The 21,466-nt window shown below is 46.4% G+C and overlaps 9 protein-coding genes across 9 annotated transcripts; 4 read left to right on the forward strand and 5 right to left on the reverse strand.

Moving 5' to 3' along the window:
- Positions 1 to 727: 727 nt before the first annotated feature.
- On the reverse strand, positions 728 to 1,372 carry PUMCH_004798 (uncharacterized protein; the record flags this gene model as incomplete). The annotated part of the gene is made up of 1 exon (XM_063023719.1): positions 728 to 1,372. The coding sequence occupies one exon, from the start codon at positions 1,370 to 1,372 to the stop codon at positions 728 to 730; it is 645 nt and encodes a 214-aa protein (XP_062879789.1).
- Positions 1,373 to 3,381: 2,009 nt separating this feature from the next.
- On the reverse strand, positions 3,382 to 3,864 carry PUMCH_004799 (uncharacterized protein; the record flags this gene model as incomplete). Its single annotated transcript, XM_063023720.1, has 1 exon — positions 3,382 to 3,864. The coding sequence occupies one exon, from the start codon at positions 3,862 to 3,864 to the stop codon at positions 3,382 to 3,384; it is 483 nt and encodes a 160-aa protein (XP_062879790.1).
- Positions 3,865 to 4,634: 770 nt separating this feature from the next.
- PUMCH_004800 (uncharacterized protein) lies at positions 4,635 to 5,477 on the reverse strand (the record flags this gene model as incomplete). Its single annotated transcript, XM_063023721.1, has 1 exon — positions 4,635 to 5,477. One exon carries the CDS (start codon positions 5,475 to 5,477, stop codon positions 4,635 to 4,637), a length of 843 nt encoding a protein of 280 aa, XP_062879791.1.
- Positions 5,478 to 6,306: 829 nt separating this feature from the next.
- PUMCH_004801 (uncharacterized protein) lies at positions 6,307 to 7,911 on the forward strand (the record flags this gene model as incomplete). Its single annotated transcript, XM_063023722.1, has 1 exon — positions 6,307 to 7,911. The coding sequence occupies one exon, from the start codon at positions 6,307 to 6,309 to the stop codon at positions 7,909 to 7,911; it is 1,605 nt and encodes a 534-aa protein (XP_062879792.1).
- A 2,510-nt stretch (positions 7,912 to 10,421) lies between these two features.
- Positions 10,422 to 11,342, forward strand: PUMCH_004802 (uncharacterized protein; the record flags this gene model as incomplete). The annotated part of the gene is made up of 1 exon (XM_063023723.1): positions 10,422 to 11,342. One exon carries the CDS (start codon positions 10,422 to 10,424, stop codon positions 11,340 to 11,342), a length of 921 nt encoding a protein of 306 aa, XP_062879793.1.
- A 247-nt stretch (positions 11,343 to 11,589) lies between these two features.
- On the reverse strand, positions 11,590 to 15,219 carry PUMCH_004803 (uncharacterized protein; the record flags this gene model as incomplete). The annotated part of the gene is made up of 1 exon (XM_063023724.1): positions 11,590 to 15,219. One exon carries the CDS (start codon positions 15,217 to 15,219, stop codon positions 11,590 to 11,592), a length of 3,630 nt encoding a protein of 1,209 aa, XP_062879794.1.
- Positions 15,220 to 15,916: 697 nt separating this feature from the next.
- Positions 15,917 to 16,789, forward strand: PUMCH_004804 (uncharacterized protein; the record flags this gene model as incomplete). The annotated part of the gene is made up of 1 exon (XM_063023725.1): positions 15,917 to 16,789. The coding sequence occupies one exon, from the start codon at positions 15,917 to 15,919 to the stop codon at positions 16,787 to 16,789; it is 873 nt and encodes a 290-aa protein (XP_062879795.1).
- A 389-nt stretch (positions 16,790 to 17,178) lies between these two features.
- Positions 17,179 to 17,805, reverse strand: PUMCH_004805 (uncharacterized protein; the record flags this gene model as incomplete). Its single annotated transcript, XM_063023726.1, has 1 exon — positions 17,179 to 17,805. One exon carries the CDS (start codon positions 17,803 to 17,805, stop codon positions 17,179 to 17,181), a length of 627 nt encoding a protein of 208 aa, XP_062879796.1.
- Positions 17,806 to 20,212: 2,407 nt separating this feature from the next.
- Positions 20,213 to 21,466, forward strand: PUMCH_004806 (uncharacterized protein; the record flags this gene model as incomplete). The annotated part of the gene is made up of 1 exon (XM_063023727.1): positions 20,213 to 21,466. The coding sequence occupies one exon, from the start codon at positions 20,213 to 20,215 to the stop codon at positions 21,464 to 21,466; it is 1,254 nt and encodes a 417-aa protein (XP_062879797.1).

A 21,466-nucleotide genomic window follows, 5' to 3' on the forward strand; every position in this document is an offset into this window, starting at 1 on the left:
TTTTTACAATTGCTCAATTCTTGGTTGTTTTATATATTTGCCAATTTTGATACGGTGATATTCTGAGCAGCGTGGCCGTTTCTGTGTCCTGGCGCTTATTGGTTTAAAAGTACAAGCGTTGGTACGGATAAAAGTTTTAGGGAAGAGATGGATGTGATTCATTTTAAGGTTGAATTTTCTGAAATTGTGGAGGATTCCTATTTTCAAGGTACGGCACCAATTATGCTGGACTATATCTGAGAAGGTGTACAAGACAATGAACCCGATTTTACAGCAATCAATACTGCTAATTCAATCCAGATGAAATACGTGAATGCTCGTCACAAAAAGGGTACCCTAAAGCATTGATGTCCCTCTAGCGTATCCCTAGTTCCACGAGTACTCTAAGTTCCCAAAAGTGTACTCTAAGTTACCAGAGGTGTATCTCTATCTTCGACAAAAATATATCTATCTTCAACAAGGTAGAATTATTTTCCACAAAATTTATCTCTATCTTCCTCGAGTGTATCTAAGTCCACAGATGGCTCCACTTCTCTCTGATGAGTTGTCAATGCTTATAACAATAGCCAAGAGTAGGGTCTGATTAGAAACAACGGCGCGTTAACTATAGTCTCGTAAACCTCTACTAAATCGGACTTCATCAAAGTGCTTTGGTAAAATCAACTGTTTCATTTTCGGGGTGCTATCCCTCTATCACAAGAACACAGCAATTGAAAATCAAAGGTGTTCACAGACTTGACTTGAACTTGGTGATAATCGTCAATAAGCACATGAAAATGAAACTGCCCCCGAACACGAGAACTGCAAAAAACATAACCTCACCCTTCTGATCTTGTGGGTGGCGACGACAAGGACCGATTGAAGCCGATATGTTTGTGAGAGCTGACTGAGTAAAAAATAACGTTGACGAAAGCTCATTAATAGAGTCTGACAAGAATACCCTAAACTCAAGAAATTGATCGCAACCTCTTAGGCTCGGAATCACGTCTTGAGAAAGTTCCATACAATTATCGTTCATTGTGGAAGTGATGGAGGTCAATAAATCACAATTGGTCCGAATCCCAATCAAAATCTGTGCCTTCTCATCATTCATCCTATATCCTTCCGTAGTGACGACTTTGTCGAATTCAGCTAATGCCAGTAAGCACCGCTCACCCGAACTTAGCGCACGGTTGATAGAATCAGAGAAATACCCATCCCATAGCGTCGCCAAATTTCTGAGATCTTGCAGTTGCGCCTTTACTTGGTAGCTTCTCAATCTCTGTTGATAGATAGGCGCCTGTGTCTTGATCAATTCAACATGCGTTTTTACAAGTGGTCCACTAGCACTGATTCGTGGAAAGTCTCTTTTGGTATCAAATGTCTTGAACATCAATTGGACAGTTTAGTGTTGTATGTATTGTCTAGCCAGGTCAAAGGTGGAATGGCTCGGATCTGAGAGGAAGTCTCCGGAAATGACTCGGCAAAAACAGAGTTTTTCCGAAAATCAGTCAAGAAACTGCTTGGTATTTTTCCCCACTGCAAGCTTCGAGCCCTAATTTGTTGAAAATAATTCTGAGGTTCGGCGGCTAAATTGCGAGATCTCTTCTTCCAATTGTAAGTATTGGAGCGATTCCAAACTATCGAATACTTGAATATCGAGAGAAATTTTTTTTATCTTGAAGAATATATCAGACACATCTTCTTTAGTGTTTTCTCAATTGAGGCGTTCAAGTTTTGATCAAGAGCCTGACTTGGTTCTCTTTTCTCCTTAAAAGCTTCACGAAGGACTTTGTAGTGCACGTATCTCTCGCTAAAGGCAATTCGAGACGAAGATCTACCGTTTTTATTGATCATATTCGTATTTTTTATTCATGTATGATGTGCCTCTTCTCGCAATTGCTCATTTTTGCTCTACTCTGGAACTATCTCATACTCTTTCTTCTTCAATTATCAATAAAGAACTTCTTGAATAAAAAATATTAGAGTGACTCCAACGATTTAATTGGGCTTCATAAATTGAGAGTTTGCTTTTGGTATATATCGAGTCGCCTGCTGGTTATCTGTCAAGCAAAACATGATTGGGAGACTCCAGCTATGGGCGCTCTGATCACTAATGAAATACAAGTGCAAGATTCCAATAAGGACAAGACTCAAAATGTTTTTTATATAAGTTACGTTGGTTGCAAAGTGATATTAGAATAAGAATATTCCCAACTTCCTGAAAAGTGGCTTAAAGTTCCAACTACTTCAAAAAGTGCCTGTAAATTCAAACTAGTGTATTTCTAAAGTCCTAGAATAAAATTTTTAGAATTCTCAAAACGTATCTTGAAGCTCCCGAGAGTGCATCTCCGAGTTTTTGAAAGAGATCGTTCTGTTTCCACTAGTGTATCTCTGTCTTCCTAATTATGTATCTCTTAGTTTCCAAGGGGTGTCTCAATTCCCCAGACAAATTATGTCCCTACTAGTGTATCCAAGTCCCACAAATTAATCTAACGCACAAAAAGTGTTTCGCTTTAAAAGAGTGTCTGTGTTCCACAAGTGAAACCCTAAGTTCCTAAGAGAGTGTTTCACGATTATGAAAGAGTGTCCTTAGATATGATAAATTAATGTATTGAGGTCAACACGAGTGTTTCTAGTTCCACGAGTGTTTTTAAGAACGTACTGGTGTGTCTATCTTCACCAAGAATATCTCTGTTTCCTAAAAAAGTATCTCTAATTTACTGAAAAGATTACTTCAAACAATGAAATGATATTTTTAGCTTCTAACTAGTGTATAATAAAGTCCACCAGTGTATTTCCCTGATAGTACTAGAGAGTTTCTGTGTATCCCTACGTTACTACAAGTGTATCTCAATCTCCCTAAAAGAATACCTCTCAGTTCCAGCTAGGGTATCCACAAAATCCTGGAAAAGTTTCTTTAAATAACAGTATCTTCAAGTTCGCAGAAGAGTGTTTCAGGGTTGTGTAAGTGTGCTTCTTTTACAAGTGTATCTCTATCCTTCACAAGTACAAGTATATCTCCCTATTCCTGAAAGTATACTAAGAGTATATCCTCGAATCACTAAAAGTGTTTCTTGAACCACTCAAAATGATTCTCAAATTACTAAGTGTTTCTTGAAATGCTAAAATCAGGCCTTTCAGTGTTCTAGTCCCAGAACACCTAACTCTACATCTACTCTCTGTAAATCATTACATTCATACACCAAAACTATCATAATCTGGAACATTCCATCCACTCTCAACTGCGTTACTCCCTCAAAGTCATTGAATAGCCCATCTCTACACCAAAAAAGGACTCTTCCTCTCTCACTTTACATTTTTCACATTTTCCCCATAACTCTACACAATCGTCGAAGGCTCGAATATTCCATTTTCCATCTATATGACCCTGGGGCGTACTTACTTGGCAACGTGCTGCAACACCTCCAAAACCTCCAACTCAATGGTGGCCTCGGCTGCAACCACCTCATCGGCAGAAGAAGCTCTCTTCTGAGCATCGGCAATCAACGACTTGATCTCAGCCGCGTCGAACTGCTCCGGCTTGAACGCCTCAATGGCAGAAATGGTCAACTTGTTGCCGGGCTGCACAGTAGCGATACCTCCACTGACAAAGTACAGCTCGGTCTCGCCGCCCTTGGAAATGATCTCCAACATTCCGGGTCTCAATTGCTCAACAATAGGAATGTGGTTGGCCAAAATACCCAAGTCTCCGTTGATGGAGGGCACGTTCACCTGCTGCACTTCCGACTCGGAGTACAAGGTTTGGTGAGGAAGGGCAAGCGACAACTTCAACGCGTCGGAGGAGGAGGCCTCGGTGGCGTAGCTTCTTCTCACAACGTTGCTGGATTGTCTGGCGACCTGGCGGAAGGTTTGTCTGAACATTGTGGGTTGATGAGTGGAGTTTGGAGGAGAGACTTTTGGTGAGGGACGAGGGCACTGCACGTCGGGCGTGGGCGCACGCCTATTGGTCAGGGGATGTCCGAAAAAAAAAAAAAGGGAAAAAATTGGGGGAGCGGGTGATGAGGGGAAGGGCGCGGGATTGAAGGCGGATAAAAAATTCTTTTTTTGTTTCCGTTGCGCTTTTTGGTGTTGGCGCTGTTTGGATTGGGTGGTGGTCCATCTGAGACTTCAAGTGATCCATGGTGAGAGTGAGAATTTATTTCCATTGTTGGAGAGGAAATTGAATCGGGAGAAATCGATTCTGATTTCTTTTTTTTATTCGGGAAGCTTTTTGTTGCGGTCCTTAGGAAGTGTGTTTTTCTGAGACAAGCCATATGGTCTAAAACCAGATCATCGTTGAAGCGGCCGCTTTAATCGGAATCCAAAATGGCGTTCTCTCATAAAAAAATCTCGAAATCTCTTCAAGTCGTTTCTTTTTCTGAATTGGGCTTTCCATGCTCGTTTTTGGGGCAAGCTTGCGTAGAGTTTAGGGCACCGTTAGACTATCGCTTCGTAGGGGACTCTTCAAGATGACACTCTTCATGAAATCACACTTCAATAGCCCAAATTCTCTCCGTAAACTGAATTAATTCAAAACAGTTCTGATCTGGAACCTTGTAATCATTGGCGTTCTCAGTACATGCCAAAACCAACGCCATACCATAAACAACTCTGAGGACCAGAATAACGGAGAAACTCCAAAAATACAGGACTCAATCTCCATTTCCAATCTGGTTCAAAAATGTATCCACATCGAACTCCTCCTCCATTCCCTGGCCCGCATCGAAGTCCTGGTCCAAGAGATCCATGTTCAAATCCTCCAACACAGACTGCCCGCCGCTCAACACCGCATCGAAGTCCAAGTTCATGCTATCGAGACTGGCGTCAAGCTTGCTGGGCGCGCCGCTGCCGTCCTTGTAGCTGATCGTGGACAAGATATCCAGCGGGTTCAACAAGTCCTGGTCCTTGTCCAAGTCCAAGTCTAGATCGAACGCCGAGTCCATCATCAGGCCATCCGTCTTTGCCGTCGAATTGCCTTTGGTAGTCGCACTAGTATCACTATTATTGGTAGCGGCGGTAGCTGCCCCTGAAGCGGACTCGTTCTTCTTCTGTTCGTCGCGCGCCTTCTGCTCGCGCTCCTGCTGCTCCTTGGCCTGTTTCTCGCGCTCGCTGGCCTCCTTTGCGCGCGCCTCCTCGTCCTCCTTCTTCTTGCGGGCGGCCTCTTCCTCCTCCTTCTTCTTGCGCTCGCTCTCGGCCTTTTTCTGCCGCTCCATCTCCTCCTGTGCCTTGAGCTCTTCCTGCCGCTGGCGGTTGTCGACGATCTGCTCGACACACCACCGCGCGTCGTTGAAGCGGCCCAAGGTTTCGTCTAGAATCAAGTCGAATTGGGCAATGCTTTTGGCAAGCTGGTTGGTCACGGGGCCGGGAATAAGTTGGTTGTTGGGGCCGGCAATGAGATTGCTCTGGCGCTTGTTGTTGTTGATGATCTCGAAGATGTAGCCGGACGTTCGGAGCACGTCGTTGAATGTGTCTGTGAGTCTCTCCTCTAGACTCATTTTGAGGGCTGTTCGTGGTGTTTGAGGCCGGGGGCGGAGGGGGGTATTTATAGTTTTTGGGATTGGGGGTCCTGTAGGTAGCGAGAACGTGACAGCAGCGGTGGAATGGTGGCTGCAGTGGTGGGGGAGAGAAATGGGACTGGTTGAGTAGGAGAAAGTGATATGCCTGTATGGGGTGTTATCTGGGAAGAGTGAGTATGGATCAGATGGGAGGGTAAAAGAACGGGAAATGTGAAAGTGAGAAAATTTTGAGAGGAAATTGAAAATTATGAAAGCAATTGATTTTCAATATCCTTTATGGTATCTTTTTTTGGTGTTAAGTGGTGTATTGGCATTGTATCATAGGTGGTCTTCAAACAAGACTACAGATAGATCAACGACGGAATCGATGTCGAGAAATGAGAATTGTCAAGAAAGAATCAAAAATCAAATTTTCAATTCTTATTTCCAATATTCAAAACTCAAATTTAAAATTGCGCTGTCTTACAAGCGATGGTGTATGGTCTATTCCACTACTAATAGTCCACACAAAACGACCAAAATCCGAGCAAAAAAAAAAAAAAAAAAACCGACCTTCAAACTCCTTCTTCTCTCTCTCAAAATCCACACCTCTTTTCCCACTTTTCCCACCGAAAAATCTCACTTCTCCAATCCATCCCACAACGCGCGACTCGTCTCTACTCACTACCACTACTTCTTCCCTAATATCACATAAACACCAATATACACCACAAAACAACACTAAATCGCCGGAAAAAACACACCAAAACACGTCAAAAGATAGCCCATTGAACATTGAACACACCCGTACACCCCTCTTCCCTTAACCATGACCACACTTCTCTCAAATCAAGGGCCGCTTGCTCATGTTTGGCTAGCCTCAAACTACGACAAGAAACTCTCGAAACTGCAGTTTCTCAACACAGACATCGTCTCCACGTCGAACCTCGTCTCCAGCCGCCAGCTCAGCGCGTCGTCGGCGGACGCGGACGGAAACACCATCACGTTACGTCTTTCGGGACAATTGTTATTAGGAATAGTTAGGATATACCTGCGTAAAACAAAGTATCTCTTGGACGACGTGCACGAGACGTTGTACAAGCTTAAGAATTCGTTCAAGGTGGCGAGCGGCGCGTCGCTTGGCCCGCTGGCCACGGCAAACGTCAACTTGCCGCCGCAGAGAACCACCTTGAGCAACCCCGCGCGGATCCAGCTCCAGGACCAGGTCACGGACCTCGACTTGTTTTATCAGGAGGACCTCGTTTTGGACGATGATGAGCCACAGACACTGGCAGAAATATTGGGCGCAGGCGCGGGCGCGATTGCGTCTGAATTAGATCGCCTGATGGAAGTAGGTAGAGGTGTAGAACCAGATGTAGACTTCGACTTGGACTTGGATTTCGACCTCGACGTAGTAGACGAGTCTGCGGACCAGTCCATTGAGCAAGGTAGAGATGCGCAGGTCGCTTTGGCCGACCCAGACCAGTCGCTCTTTGACTTGGACCAAAAACCACCGGCGCTTCCCGAAGTCGATATGGGCGCCGCTGCAGACCTAGCAGCGCCAAATCCAGACGCAGAGCCATTGACTCCAGAGTCGGCATCCACAGCAGCACGCCCGGAGAGAAGACCCAGAGCCGGCGTCGACAACGGTGTAATCAGAACCGCAAAGAGAAAATTGGTCATCGATAGCGCCGCAGACTTGGAGAGAGGTATTCCAAACAGCGTTCTTCGCGAGATCCAGAGTCTTCAGCTTAACAGACGCTTCACAACCGATGTGTTGACAGTACAGCTATCCGCGCTGGAGAAATTGGCGCTCATAGAGGAACTCGCAGAGCCAATGTACATGAAGAGACGTAAAATTGGCAACCTCGACGAGCAGCTTCGTCGGAGATGCCTCGAGTTGTCTCTCGAAGAACAAGGTGCCAACGCTGCTCTTGCTGAGGAAACCTCGGAAATGGGAACGAATTTGGAGCTAGATCTTGATACAGACATAAACTTTGACTTGTCTCTACCAGATCTTGAGTCTGACAGAGCGTCCAGTCCAGAAGCCTCTACCGAAGCTGTTGAAGGTGATATCTTAGCCGATCTGGAGGATGCAAACGATGACACAACCGTGGAGAATCTCCGGGCCACTGCTCAAGTTGCAGGTCACTTGAGAGACGCCTTTTTTGAGCTCCCGCGTATCTCTTTTAATGAGCTCATTCAAAAGGACATAAATATGGTTGATGGTGCACCTCTAGGTGCTACAAGTGTTACCGGCGATTCTGTCAAAGTCAGCGAGCGCAGAGAGGCTACAAAATGCTTTTTCGAGCTCTTGGTTCTTGCTTCGCAAGACTGCATTACGTTGGAACAACCGCTTCCCGAGATGGGAGTTGGTTTACCGGAGAACCCCTCCATCAGGCCCAGAGACAATCTTGTATCTAAATTTCTATAGACGTTTGCTCGAGCAGCACAATAGACCCTAATCCTCTTCCCAGACCACCCTTGATACTCTCCTGTGAGATCTGCTGCACTATATCCTCTTCGATCTCTAGTACGTCAACACTGCCATCATCATAGGCCACATACAACTTACATCCATCTGCACTGAAGGAAGCTGTGCCCGACATAGCTTCTCGGGTGGGAACTGTGTAGATTGGTTTAGCGAGACGCACTTCGAGATCCCAAAACTCCAAACAAAAGCCGATCTTCGGCGGGTTCATAATCCCGTGAGTAACGAATTGACAAGAATGGCCTGGCCTCATACTGGCGCCTCTGATGGCGGTTGAAGTTGGTACTTTGTGGACGAGTTTGCCGGTGGTTTCATTCCACAAGCGGAACGCCCAGTCAATATGAAATGAAACAAGCAATGGCGGCTTAACTTGTGTGATTCTGGAAAAGAGAAGCACGCCAGAATCATACATTACTCCATTCTTTGATGGCAGAAGTAGTTTCTCGCCCAAGTATTGCGAGTTTCGCTCATTCTTGAGCCTTTGAACGACACCTCGTTTTGTACCGAAAACCATCAGGTCTAGGAACCTGTACTCTGGAGCTTCTTGGATTGCTTGCTTTTCTCTTGCGTAGAACTTCTGCGAGCTCATGATATACGAGCTAATGAAAAGCAGCTCGTTGATTCTGGTAGACGGGGTGCCAATCTTGACCGAAGAATACTTTGGCAACGCAAGCAAGTTGGGAGACCACATATTCACAATACCGCCGCTACACATTGTCACAATTGTGGGATCTTGACTGCTTTCCCACATCGGCTGGCCAATGTAGAGAATTGGCTTAGTATGGCGCATAACGGTCAAGTTGGGATACTCCGTTTCGTCTAGATGGATTGGAGTCGTCTTGAGAGTTGGCAAAATGGCGATTTCGGTTGGTTTCGCACTGGAGAGATCCCACATCACCACTGAACCATTCTCCAAGCCCGCAAATACTTTGGCTGGGTTGCTTTTGTCAAACACTACGAGCGATATCGCGCTGGTGCATTGCAAGAAAAACTCCGGGATTAAGGCAGGAGTAAGGGTATTGTAAACGACTGCTAGACCTGCCAGTAGCGTTGCTTTGTGAGCTCTGTTCCGTTTAGGCGGAGTGCTTTTACCATATACCACGACTAGAAGTTCGTTAAACTTCGGGTTGGGCGCCACCTGAACAATGGGCCGTACGAGGAAATCCCGAAGCTGCGATTTTAGCGTCACAGGCTGGCCCGCCAGGGCTAATCCGCGGTCTTCTTGTTGGATGCCTAGACGTAGCGATGAAAAGGGCACCTCGAGGCCCCAAGCCGTTAGACTCTGATTCATTGCCTTTTCTAGTGTGTGCTCAGGACCAGGCACAACATTTTCCTGGTCAATTGTGTCATTTTTGATCTCAGACGCTTCTACGTTATCTTTTACACTATATACTTTCAGAGCCGCTAATTCATGATCCGATAGAGGTTTTCCCTCCAAAAAACCATCAATCTCATCCGTCTGGATCGCCTTTTCAAACTGTAGCGCTTTTTTCGGCTCAATGCGTCTTGTACTTTCCACAGATACGTTTGTTTGCACAATGGGCACCAAATCGACCTGAACGGCGGCATCTTTGCTCGTCGAACTTGCAATGGCCGCATTGACTTTCGAGACGTCGATGGCGGCGATTTCGGCTCTTCTTTGGCGGAGTTCGAGGAGCCGTTGTCTTTTGTGGTCTAGAATGGCCTGTCTATCCATGATTGTGGGGTCAAAGCTTTGATTTGGGCAATTTGGGTGATGGACTGGTGTTTGGGTTTGTAGGAGGATGTCTGGATGTGTTTTCAATTTCAAGCTTGTGTTGTTTCAAGGGAAAAATGTGGATTATATGTGAAAGTGGTATTTACATTTGCAGCCACTAGCTGCAGTACGTGTATAGAGGTTGGAAGAGAGAGGTCAGGTTAAAGAGGTGATTTTTTTTAAATGAAAAAATGTTGATTGATTCTTTATTATCTAGTATTGAAAAAGATCGAGTTCCGGTGAAATTGTTCCAGCGATTTTCTCGGAGATCAAGGGAACGTATTACATAGATCCGTATACTGTCATGAAAGTTAGATCTGAAAACTTTGGATTCTGCCGAAAGACAAATTGGCTGAAAATATGAGCATCAAGTTTCAGTCAATTTTTCTCATACTGTTGCAAAGGGCAACATCTGGAGACACTCAAATAGTATAACACTTAACTAGCGTAACTCCGATGCTAGAATCAATACAATCTTGATCGGGACAGAAAGTTCCATATTTCCGGCGAAAATCTACCCAAAGCCACGAGTTGCATAATCAAACTACCAACTCCACCATTTCAGCGATACGAGGTCTTGACTGATAGTTAATTCACCATTCGAATACATAGCTCCTATTACATGTACATATTGAAACATGAAGCCCCCATGTATTTTATTATATTAGACTGAAACACTTCCGACTCCTTCTTTCACTGTAAAAATAGGTGATCTACAATGATATCTCACAATCCATCAGTCTCTACTCAAACCATACCCCAACAGAACCAGCACACAAAATCCAAAAAAAACTTCAACAATTGCAATATTCACAAACTCCTCTCAAAAATTCACACCCACGATTTCTTCCCAAACATCAAAATTACCCCCGTACCCCATATCTTTTCCTCTTTGGGACTAATTACTAATTTTTCACCCCAATACACAATGGAGATCGACGACATCCTCCAGGACTTCGAGCAACAAGCTCGCGCTCCGCCAATCAAAAGAGATGCCGATCTCAACCAGCAACTTGTTGCCGCCATGCTCAATGAACGCATGGCGCCGGAGCTTTTGCCGTACAAAACAGAACTCATGGACCGCGTATTGACGGAGATCCAGCAACAGCAGCAGCTTCTTCTTGACTCGTATGAATATGGTGACTCCAACGCGGAGGCCGGTGTAATCAGTAGCGATTTTAAGCTCCAACTCATGATCATAGAGACTGATATTGAACGAATAGCATATCTTCTCCGGCTCTATATCCGCACGCGTCTTGCAAAGATAGACAGTTTCACGATATACTACATCAACGAAAGTGCCGGCGAGGGAAGTTCGGGTGGAATTGCGTTGTTGTCGCCGGCGGAACGGCTGTACATGCACAAACACTTCAAGATCTTGACCCAGCTCTACAACACCAGTTTTTTGGGCAAGCTCCCGAGTTTTTTGCAGTTGTTGGACGATACCACGGGTGGTGAGACCATGATTGCGACGCCGAACCTTGACCAGCCCGTGTTTATCCGTGTGGTGTGTGACGAGCCCATCGTGTTGACTATGGACGGAGATGATGAGTTGACGCTCACAAAAAACGGTATTTATGTCGTCAGGTATCGTCTCATAAAGCTGTATGTGCAGATTGGCGATATTGTCTTGATCTAGGGCTGGATGTAATATCACTTTGTGTTCCATTGGAGATATTCCTGTTTCTCTATTAAATTTAATCCATCAACGATAGCGCCGAGGGCTATTTTCTTGAACTAGGGCTGGGTGAGATCCCACTTTGTGATACACTGGAGATATTCCTGTTTCTCTATCAAATTAATCTCTCAACGATCCGTCAACGATCCTACATCAATAGCACCGTGTTTAGAGGGCTATTCTCGTTCTAATGCTTTTTCCGTCATGTTCATTTCTCGCATCCGCCAGGACACGCCGTGTTGTGGTCCTCAATGAACCACTCCTTCAAACATCCAAAGTGTCCCCTGTGTCCACACACCAAATCAACCACTACCGTGAGCCCCTTACATGGCTCATTGCAATACACACAGTTCAGCTGCTTCCTCATACACTCATCACAATACCAGTAGCCGTAGTTCTCACTGGCAGCCCCAAACCGATTTTTGGACTGCTCATTGACCAAAAGCTTTTGACACCAACAGCAGTAGAATTTCATGTCCACGTCTTTGAAAGTGTATAGACTGAGACGGTACTTCAAGTCCTTGGGCGCAACATTCACAACATGCACGGCAATGCAATATAGATCCTTCGTCCTAAGAGCATCAATATACGATCCGAGACACTCAAGACACTGGTTCTCACTCAACACTTCTCGGTAAAATCGGCCAGGATACAAGTCTGCAAAGAGCAAGACAAATGTCGCCGCCATGACCAAATCACCTTCATCAATTGCAAAATGAAGCGCTTTACTTATGAGATTGAGAGAATACCAAGGCCGTCTGGTCTCGCTTGCTTGAGAACTGCCAGTGATACTGACTTGTGTCATGGCCTTAGTGAGTTTCGACATCTGCGGTTCCTTACTTTTGATGCTAGATTCATCTACTCGGTCAAGGGCGGGAGCAGACGATTTCTCATGAGACGGATTAAATCCATCGACGTACGGGACCGGAAGTGATCCCACGCTTGAACTGCTATGATTGGTGAGATATTGGTACATGCGAGTTTGATTGATCAGTTTGCGCCTAGTCACAGTGTGAGGGCCATCTGTTGTTGAAGAGTTTCCAGCCGAGCCCGGTGATGCTCCAAAAGTGTTCGACATTCCTAAGTTTCGCTCGGATACCAGATTATTTGTGAAGGGTATCTTCTGGAAACTAGTGGGTGAAGTAAAAGAGTATCCGCGATGCATATTCGGCCGTCTGGCTCGCGACTGAGGAGATTGATCTTCACCCATGAAGTCTGGATTCACAAACTTTGCTTCTGAAGCGAAAGGATTCGTAAGTAGGTGGCCTCCCAGGGAAATTCCGTTCAAGTCAGACAGCGATGCATTTTTGCGCACTGGTTTGAGTGGAACTGGCGCTAAAGCAGGCTTGAAACCTGAATGTGGCTGTTCTTCGATTGTTGAGCTCTCTGTTTTCTTCGGCGCCTCGGCCTCCGATGCTTCAGCCGACTCACTTATAAAGAGAGATGCTGGATCAATGGATTCTTTAAAAGGAATATCCTCTTGCTCCGGGCTATGGCCATCTTTGTTGGTATCTTTGTGGGCGCTATGATCGGATTTCCTTGGTGATTTGAAACTTTTCCTTCGTTCCAGTGGGAAATCACCGAAGTTCGACGAATCCTTAGATGTGGACAAGAGAGCTTTGGTCATTGACGTGGTGCTCGTATTACTCTTCGGACCACCGTAATTTGTGGTCAGTGTCGAGTTCGAATTGTACGAAGCTACAAAGTTATCAAGCTCCGAGCAGATCGACTTGAGATCTTCCTCTACGGCGGTTGCTTCGAATTTTTCCGCCTCAATCTCAATTTCGGGGATCACTGCAGGCTCAACTTCGTCTAGATGTTCACCATCTAGCATTGCCGCCAAGAGGTTCCACACCAGACTATCTCTATGCTTTTCAACACTGGTAGCTACCTGAGCATTCACTTGACACACAAAAGATATGGAAAAACCGTCTGGGATACTGATCAAATATTCAGATGCTAAAGAAACAAACGCCGCATCATCAGCAAGAGCAACCGGAATCGAAAGACTCACGACACTAGGCGTTGTTTCGTTCCACTGCTTGCGTGCACCAACAGCACTATGCGATATCAGCAGCTGCATTTGCGCAGCACTCAGTGCATAAGACTCGATGGTAGATTGCGAGGGTGTGTTTTTCAAGGAAGGCCGCATTGGGGAGACAACAGAGTTGATCTCCGTCACGCTCTGGCGTTGAGAGGAAATTGGCGACGGCGATTTAGCACCCGAGCCAAATAGAGAACCGTGTCGATTGCTATGAATTTTGTCCTTGGGGGACATCGTGGTGTTGTACGCCGTAGAATTCGGCAGGTTCATTAACGATGCCAGAAATGACCGCGAAAACACATTGACATTTTCGGAAACTGTCGACTGTTTATTGATGAAGATCTTCTCATCCTCTGCTCTGCCATCATCGCTGCCAGGATCCTCTAACGACGGACTTTCTTGCTCGAGCTGGTGCATGTCAAAATCTTCAGTGTTTTGACTGACAAAAGCCATATTGGCATATCCTTCGCTCCAAGCAGTGGCGACCACGGGAAGATTTTCTTGAGACCTCAAAATATTGACCAGAGAGTCGCTGTGACAATCTAGGTTGTATGACACGAAGTTGTTTGCCTTTGAGATCGACCATAGGCGGCGCTCTCCAGTGGGCGACCGCGCCCATGTGAAGTTTTGGATTGGCTTTCTGGTATTGGTGGTGATGATTTCCTTTGGCACGTATCTTCGTGCCAAGTTGTACACTGTGATTGTTGGGTCGTCGTTCAAGTACAGACATGCAAAATCGTAGTTGTAAAGGGCTGAGGACCTGCCATCAGTCTCTTCTTGATTGTTGTTACCATGGAACAGCGATTGGTGGTCCAAGTTTGGAGTGTCGTTCCACCGGATTTTCATGACGGGTCCGTACGTATTCATTATTAGGTCTGGAGCCTTGGCGCTGGCGATGCTATCGCTGTAGTTCCACAAACAGACCTTTCTATCTCTCCCGCCCGTGAGAACATATTCCAATTCGGGGTGGATATGGAGGGAGAGCGCCGGCCCAGTGTGGAATGTCCATTTCCTCTCTGGAAGAATGCTTTTAACAGCGGAGGATGGCGGGAACCGGAGATCAAACTTACACATGGAGCCCAGATCGTGCACCGACAAAACCGTGAGTTTCCCGCGCACTTTCAGATGCGTGCTATACTGAACCGACCGGACCGGATCTGAGTGTTGCGACGCGAGAAGCTTGATGGCAGGTTTCTGGGAGTACATGCGCAAATCCCACAATCGGATCGAGCCGTCCTGCGAGCCCGAGAAAAAGAGCTGGTCCTGGTCTACGAAATCCATCGAATTAACTACGCGCTTATGGTCATCGAGCCGATACGCCAACTTGGACTTGCCATTACCGGCCACCTGAAAAATGTGCACATTTCCGTTCGTCAAGCCGCAGGCAATGAGGTCAGCATTACATTTGATGGTGTTTACATTGAAGAGCCTCGGAATGAGCTGCAGGCGCAGCGACGGATTGGGATCGACCAAGTTGAGGTCTGCGGTTAGCGCCGACTGGTCTCGATTGAGAACCAACAACTTCAAGAAGTTCTTTCCGCCGAGAACGACATGCTGCGACGGCACGAAGGCCGAGGTATCGTAGAAAGACGAGTTTAAGCGGCCCAAAGGGTGGGAAAACTGGGCTATTGCCGTGAGTTCCCGATCACAAGAGTAAACGAAGTTTTTCGAGCTGGGCGACGCCATGCGAGCGGGCTCATTGTGTCGCAGCGGCTTGTCGGGATGCGGCAGCGACGACCCGTAGATGTTGAAGGCGAAACGGGCTAGCGTCAGCGAGTTGGACCCGGAAGCCATGGTCTGTGGGAGAGGTGAAGTGTGGAGTAGGACGATAAGAACATGGGCTGGGCCTAGTGTGTACAGGAGGGGGCCATGGCGGAGAAAAATTTGGAGGAATTGGGTTTGGGGGAATTGGAGGGGTTTATATATTTATTGGTTTGGTTATGAGCTTTGGGCCGTGGATATGTTTCCGTTTGGTGGAGTCTAGGGGATACTGATGGAGGCAGCGGTGGGTATAGTAGTGGGTACAAAAACGATAACAATTAAAATTAATAATTAGAAAAGAATGTTTCAAATATAGAAGAAAGTCAAAAAGAAATATTGCATTGGACTAAGTATTAAGTAGTAGTGGGTACACTCAGATGGAATGAAAGAAGCAAGTGAAACCAAGTGCGGAATATATAATTGAAAAAGTAAAGAGAGATCTAAAAAATGAGAATGTAATACGGAGCAAATTCAACCCATTGACCTTAAATTCATTTTCTGTGGCTATAATTACTCCACATTTCAGCCCCCTATTACCTACTCCACTAACTAATATCTAATTACAATATCTAAACCTCAAACACAAAATTGCATTCTCGCATCGCTTCTCATTACATAAAGCAAACAGTTCTGCATACTTAAGTCACAATAAAATCTATATAAACCCCCTGTGATCCCCTATTGTTGACATCGGCAATTTTCCCCTAAAACACACCCCAACTCTCCGCCCATGCTCAGAATGCTCGCGGCTGTTGGCGCCCTTTTTGGCGGACTGGCGCTTCTAGGGCTCTATGCGTTCCAATCGCTGCTTATCTATCCCGCGTCGTTGAACGACGGCAGGGGATATTGTGCCAAACCAAACGAACACAATATGCCCGATTATGAGGAGTTGTTCTTGAACACGGATGATGGGGAGTCCATCCAGTGCTACGTGTTGAAGCACGATCCGGCCAGTGCCAATTATACCAACAAAACGGTCCTTATATTGTCTCCCAACGCTGGTAACATTGGTCACGGCTTACCAATTGTGTCCTTGTTCTATTTAGATTTTGGCTACAATGTAGTTATATACTCATACAGGGGCTATGGCAAATCGTCAGGGCTGCCGCTGGAAATCGGATTGAAACTAGATGCGAAACGGATCATGCAACATATCACCTCAGACGATGAACAGCTTCGAGCTAGCTCTCTCGTGCTCTACGGACGGTCGTTGGGCGGCGCTGTGAGCATCTACATTGCGGCGCAGTTTTCTGCCGCTGTGCTGGGGTTGATTTTGGAGAATACGTTTCTTTCGATCCCTAAGACTGTGCCCCATATCTTCCCTCTCTTGCGCTATGTGACTGCGTTCGTGCATCAGAAGTGGGAGTCGGAGCTTTTGGTGCCCGCCATTCCGGCCGAAATACCCGTGCTTCTTCTTTCGGCTCGAAACGATGAGATTGTGCCGCCGGCGCATATGGACTCGATCTTCCAGCTTTTGCAGAGTTCCGACAAGGAGATGGTCAAGTACGAGCGGTCTGCGCACAACGACACTGTTTTGCAGCCCGGGTACTGGGAGAAGATCCATGAGTTTATTCAGAGAAAGGTCCAGCCTTTTGGCAGATGAGTCTCACAGTGATGAGAAGTCTACACAACGGCGAGCAATTCAATCCAAACAAAAAGAAGATTAATTATCCACTCAATTGGGATAATAAGGTAACCGCGTGTCTATAGTAACGTAATTCAGATGAAGTCATGACATTCTAGTCTTCTCTCTTTAGAACGAGATAAAGGCAATTACAAAGATCGATAGCCAAGTAGACACAAGAAGAAACGGAATAAACGAAAAAATACGAAATAGTAGACTGAACAAAAAGAATCCAAAACAAAAACACCCATCGTTGAGCTTACACCCTTCAGTCAGAGACATAGATTGGTCGTGATACATATATAGATGAGGAGTATACTGTAAAATGAGAGGCGCAGAAAAAGAAGAGACACACAGCCGCCGCAAGCCTACAACGAAAGCTGGGCCTCGCCCTTGTTGTTGAACGTGTCGTGCGACATGAACTCAATCTTCTGGTCATCAGGCAACTTCAACACCTTCTTGAACCGCTCGCCAATGACCTTCAACTTCTCCAGGTCGCAATCCTTGGTCCACACCGCCACACGGAAACCCTTACGGATGTTCAACACAATACCGTTGACCTCGTTCTCGTCGTCCTCAATGGTCTCGCCAATGACGGCCAACAACCCGCGCAACCACAAGTCGTTGATCACGGGCAACACCTCTCTTCTGTTGGAGAACGTGTACTGCCATCTGCCACCCTTGGCGTTCTGCTCGTCCTCCCACTCGGGCTTGATTCCCTCCTTGAACAAGTGGTAGTCGGACTTGACAGGCAACTGGTTGGCGACCGGGATGGAGTTGTAGATGCCCCAGAACTCCTCGACGGAGCCGAAGCTGATCACGGGCTTCAACAAGTCGGACCAGTTTTCGTTCTTGGAGGTCAGCGGCTTGGTGAACCACAAGGTCCACTTGGTGTTCAAGGGGTGCTTGGCGGTGAACTCCTCCTTGCTGCTCAACACGGTGTGGTCGTTTTCTAAAGACAAGTCTTCGGTTTTTTTGGTCAATTCTTCCGACATCTGGGTGGGTTAGTATGTGTTTTGGGGAACTGTTGCTGGATTGGGCAAAAGCGGTCCGAATTTGGCGCTGGAAATTGGCTTGGCGGTGAAACAGGGGTCGGCGGATGCATTGGGCGGGCGCTTGGGGGTGGAAGGGGGGGTGGTACGTACTGTTTAGCTGAAGTAGTGGTGGAGAGTGGAAGAGTGCAAAAAGAGGTGGTGAAAAAAGTGCCGGCGCGCGTAAATGTGGGGCTGCGCGCGGATTAGTATGGCGCGCGCGCGTAAATCTGGGCACCGTGCTACAGTTACGAATATCTACGCTGTAAATTAAAGAAAGAAAGGAAAAAGAAATAAAATGAAGAAAAGAAAAAGAGAAAATTATTTTTTTTGTTGGCGGATGAGTTGTGGCGCTGGCCTACAATGGTTGGTGAGAGATGGAAAGAATGAGAATCAAAAATAAATTTACTATGAAGGTGGGAGGAGAAAATCAAACAAAAGTATCTGGTGCAATTGTAGTCGGTTTCGGTTGTGTATGGTCGAAACCAAGCTTGGAAAGAAGGAATGGGCAGACGACGGTCTATATATAGATGAACTTACATCGTGCAGCCACAATACTTCCATTGACAGGAATGTCTCAGTGCCAATAGAGCTTAAAGAAAAAGCGGAAACACGAGCGTGAAATGAAGCAAAAATCAGAAAAGACCGTCAACTCAGGCATAAATCAGAAATAGAACTTCAACACAAGCAACAAGCTGTAACACTACAGTCACTAAAACAACAAGCTGCTTGTTGCAGCAACATGCAGCATAACAGCGCCTAGAGAAGAATACCGGCGACAAACGCAAACATACCCAAGCCGCCAGCCACTCCAAGCGCCGCACCCTCATTGGAAATGGTCGTCTGCGCATACAGACGCACACCGCCCACAGAGCCAGTCAACGACCCCATTCCCACAGAGCCGGCCTGGATGTCAGACACAGTCGCAGAGTACGTGCTCATGAACAGCTGCAGGTACAACGTCAACACCGTGGCAAGCACTCCGCCCGTGGTGATGGTGACGTACACTGACGTTGGCGACACCGAGGGGCTGGAGGTGGTGGTGGCCGTGGTGCCGTCACGTTTGTCGGGGCGTTCGAACGCGGCGGCTAGGGCGAAGAGCGCGAGGAGGTATGGGAGGAAGAAGCACTTCATTTTCTGAAGAAGCGAGGAGTAAGGAGGAGGAGGAGGAGGAAGGAGGAAGGAGGAGGAGGAAGGAGGAAGGAGGAAAAAGTGGAGGAAAAAGGTGCAAAGGAGGAGAGGGGATCAAGGGGTATTTATACTTTTTCCAGGTGCTTGTATCGAGGGCCGAGAACGTACAGGACGGCGGTGATACGGCGTGGGTTCTGTGAGAAGAAAGAAAAGGTGTTGTTGGTAGATGGTAATTGTAGATTGAGGGTGGGTCTAGGTGTAGGAAAGAACACGGCTAGGGGAAAATAGTAGTGGGCAGAAGGGAGAAATGGGATACTGCGGTGAAAAATTGTGAGATTGGAGGAAAATTTCGAGGTTATATATTCCTGAAGATTTTGGTTTTTAGCTGTGTTGGTTTCACTCCTGGCGCGTTCATGGTTATTGTGTGCGTGGGTCGTCACGTATATCCCACATGTCTCACTACAAATAAATAAAGGTCAATGGTATCCGAAATTGAATTTAAATTGTGGTGGTTTTAGATTTTTCACTGGTGCGGTTTCAGAGTGTTAAAGTGTGGATTGTGATTTGTAGTGAGAGAGATTCACTATAAGTACTACTAAACATACTCAAAGCTAGAGATTCATGCAGTTGAACAGAATAATTGGTATTGAAAAAATTAGACTTACAATTTTGAGACTTCTGGTTCGTGATGCCTCATACGATGCCATTCCACACTGTTCTTGTCTACAACCACGCTACAGCTGAAAAGTATACAAGAACGATGTATATTAACAAAAAGACCAATTTATCTTATTAATTTCGGTATCAATTTAGAAACACCTGAAAACGAGTCCGAAACTGATCTCCATTGGCCTTATACTTACTAGTGTGATTTGACATGTACCCAAAAGCCGCCAACAACCACAAAACAACCACAATTGAGAATCTCCAAAATACAAAACAAAACAAAAAATCAACAATTCCACATTTACTACAATAATCTCCGTTTTTCATAACTCATTCCCTATTCCAGTCTATCTAGTCTATCCCAAGTCACAACCACAAGAACACCTTTTTCCACTAAATCAATTTTCTCCACCCAAACACATGCACTCCTCAAAAATCCAAACATATAAATACCCCCCAGATTCCCCCTTGCCTCCCCCACCAAAATATTTCCCATGCAATACTACTGTCGCCTACTCTTTCCGTCTACACTACATCTTCTTCTCTAGGAATGCCTAGCTAGACCCCGTCTCTCATGTCTACGCAGTATCAGAGGGTCGACAACGGACTACCGTCGGATACGGTTCCCACAGATGATTTTGCGCCGGCGAAAACGAAGGATCCGAAGGAGCAGATGGCTTCGAACAAAGCAGTGTCGCTCCTGTCAGCCGGAGTGAGGGCGCTCTTTCTCCAATTACAGACAATCTATCTTCGGACGCCGGTCAAACTATTCCGGCCTTCGCGGTTCGATTATATGGTCTATGTGCGGGAACAGGTGCGGCTCAATCTGGACATCTTATCGAAACCGTATCGGTTCCATACGCATTCCGGATTGGCGCTCCTCACGCGCGTATTGCGCGAGAAGGGCTGGAAATTCATCCCGGACCACATTCTACCGCCGCTCTTGGCCAACCTGGCTACAGGCGTGATCTTGTACGCAACCTACTTGACTACACTAGATGCATTCGATAAGAGGCGACATCAGGGCGAGCAAAAGCCGGCCAATGGCGTGTACTCGCCGTTTGATACCTGGCGCGCGGGCTTGATTGCTGGTGCCGTGCAATCGTTCGTGGCGGCGCCGCTTGATGCGATTTATTCCCGTCTGACGTTATCGGATCGCTTTGAAGGGAAACACACGGGCTATTGGGAGTATGTAGCACACAAACTCAAGCAGATTGGCGTGGTGGGTGTGTTCGCCGGTTTCGGCTTCTCGTTGGTGAAGGAGAGTCTAGGATTCGCCTTCTATTTCTCCACTTTCGAGCTTGTCAAGACGCGAGGCTACAACATGACCTATAACATGATCGAACGATATAGAAAGGTCAAGCGCTCGGTGAAAAAGACCTTGGGCTTTGCTTCTACAGAAGCCTTGGACCCGCAGCTTCTGATGTTGGAAGAACGGCGTCTTACACGCATTCTTCGATCAACTTATATCCTTTTGGCTGGCGCATCTGCCGCTGTTTCGCTCCTAGCAGTCCAGTATCCGCTCTCCAAAGTCCAGCAAATCCATTTCGGCCGCTTGGAGCTCATCGACGAGTTGAACGCGGTCTCTCACCACAATAAGAATTCATTTCTTGGTCGGTTCTATCCACATTCCTACATTGACACATACATTCGGGTTAAAGGCATAAAAGAGAAAAGCGGGCTCTCGTGGATCCGACTCGCTTACAAGGGTTTTGCCACCAATGCGCTCACCATGATCCCGGCCACTTCGATTGGTTTGTTAGTTTTCGAGATTATGAGAACGAAACTTACTGACGAGTTGGAGGAGAAGGCGCCCTTCGAAAACTAG

Source organism: Australozyma saopauloensis, chromosome 6, assembly GCF_035610405.1.
Source record: "Australozyma saopauloensis chromosome 6, complete sequence".
NCBI classification, from domain to species: Eukaryota; Fungi; Ascomycota; class Pichiomycetes; order Serinales; family Metschnikowiaceae; genus Australozyma; species Australozyma saopauloensis.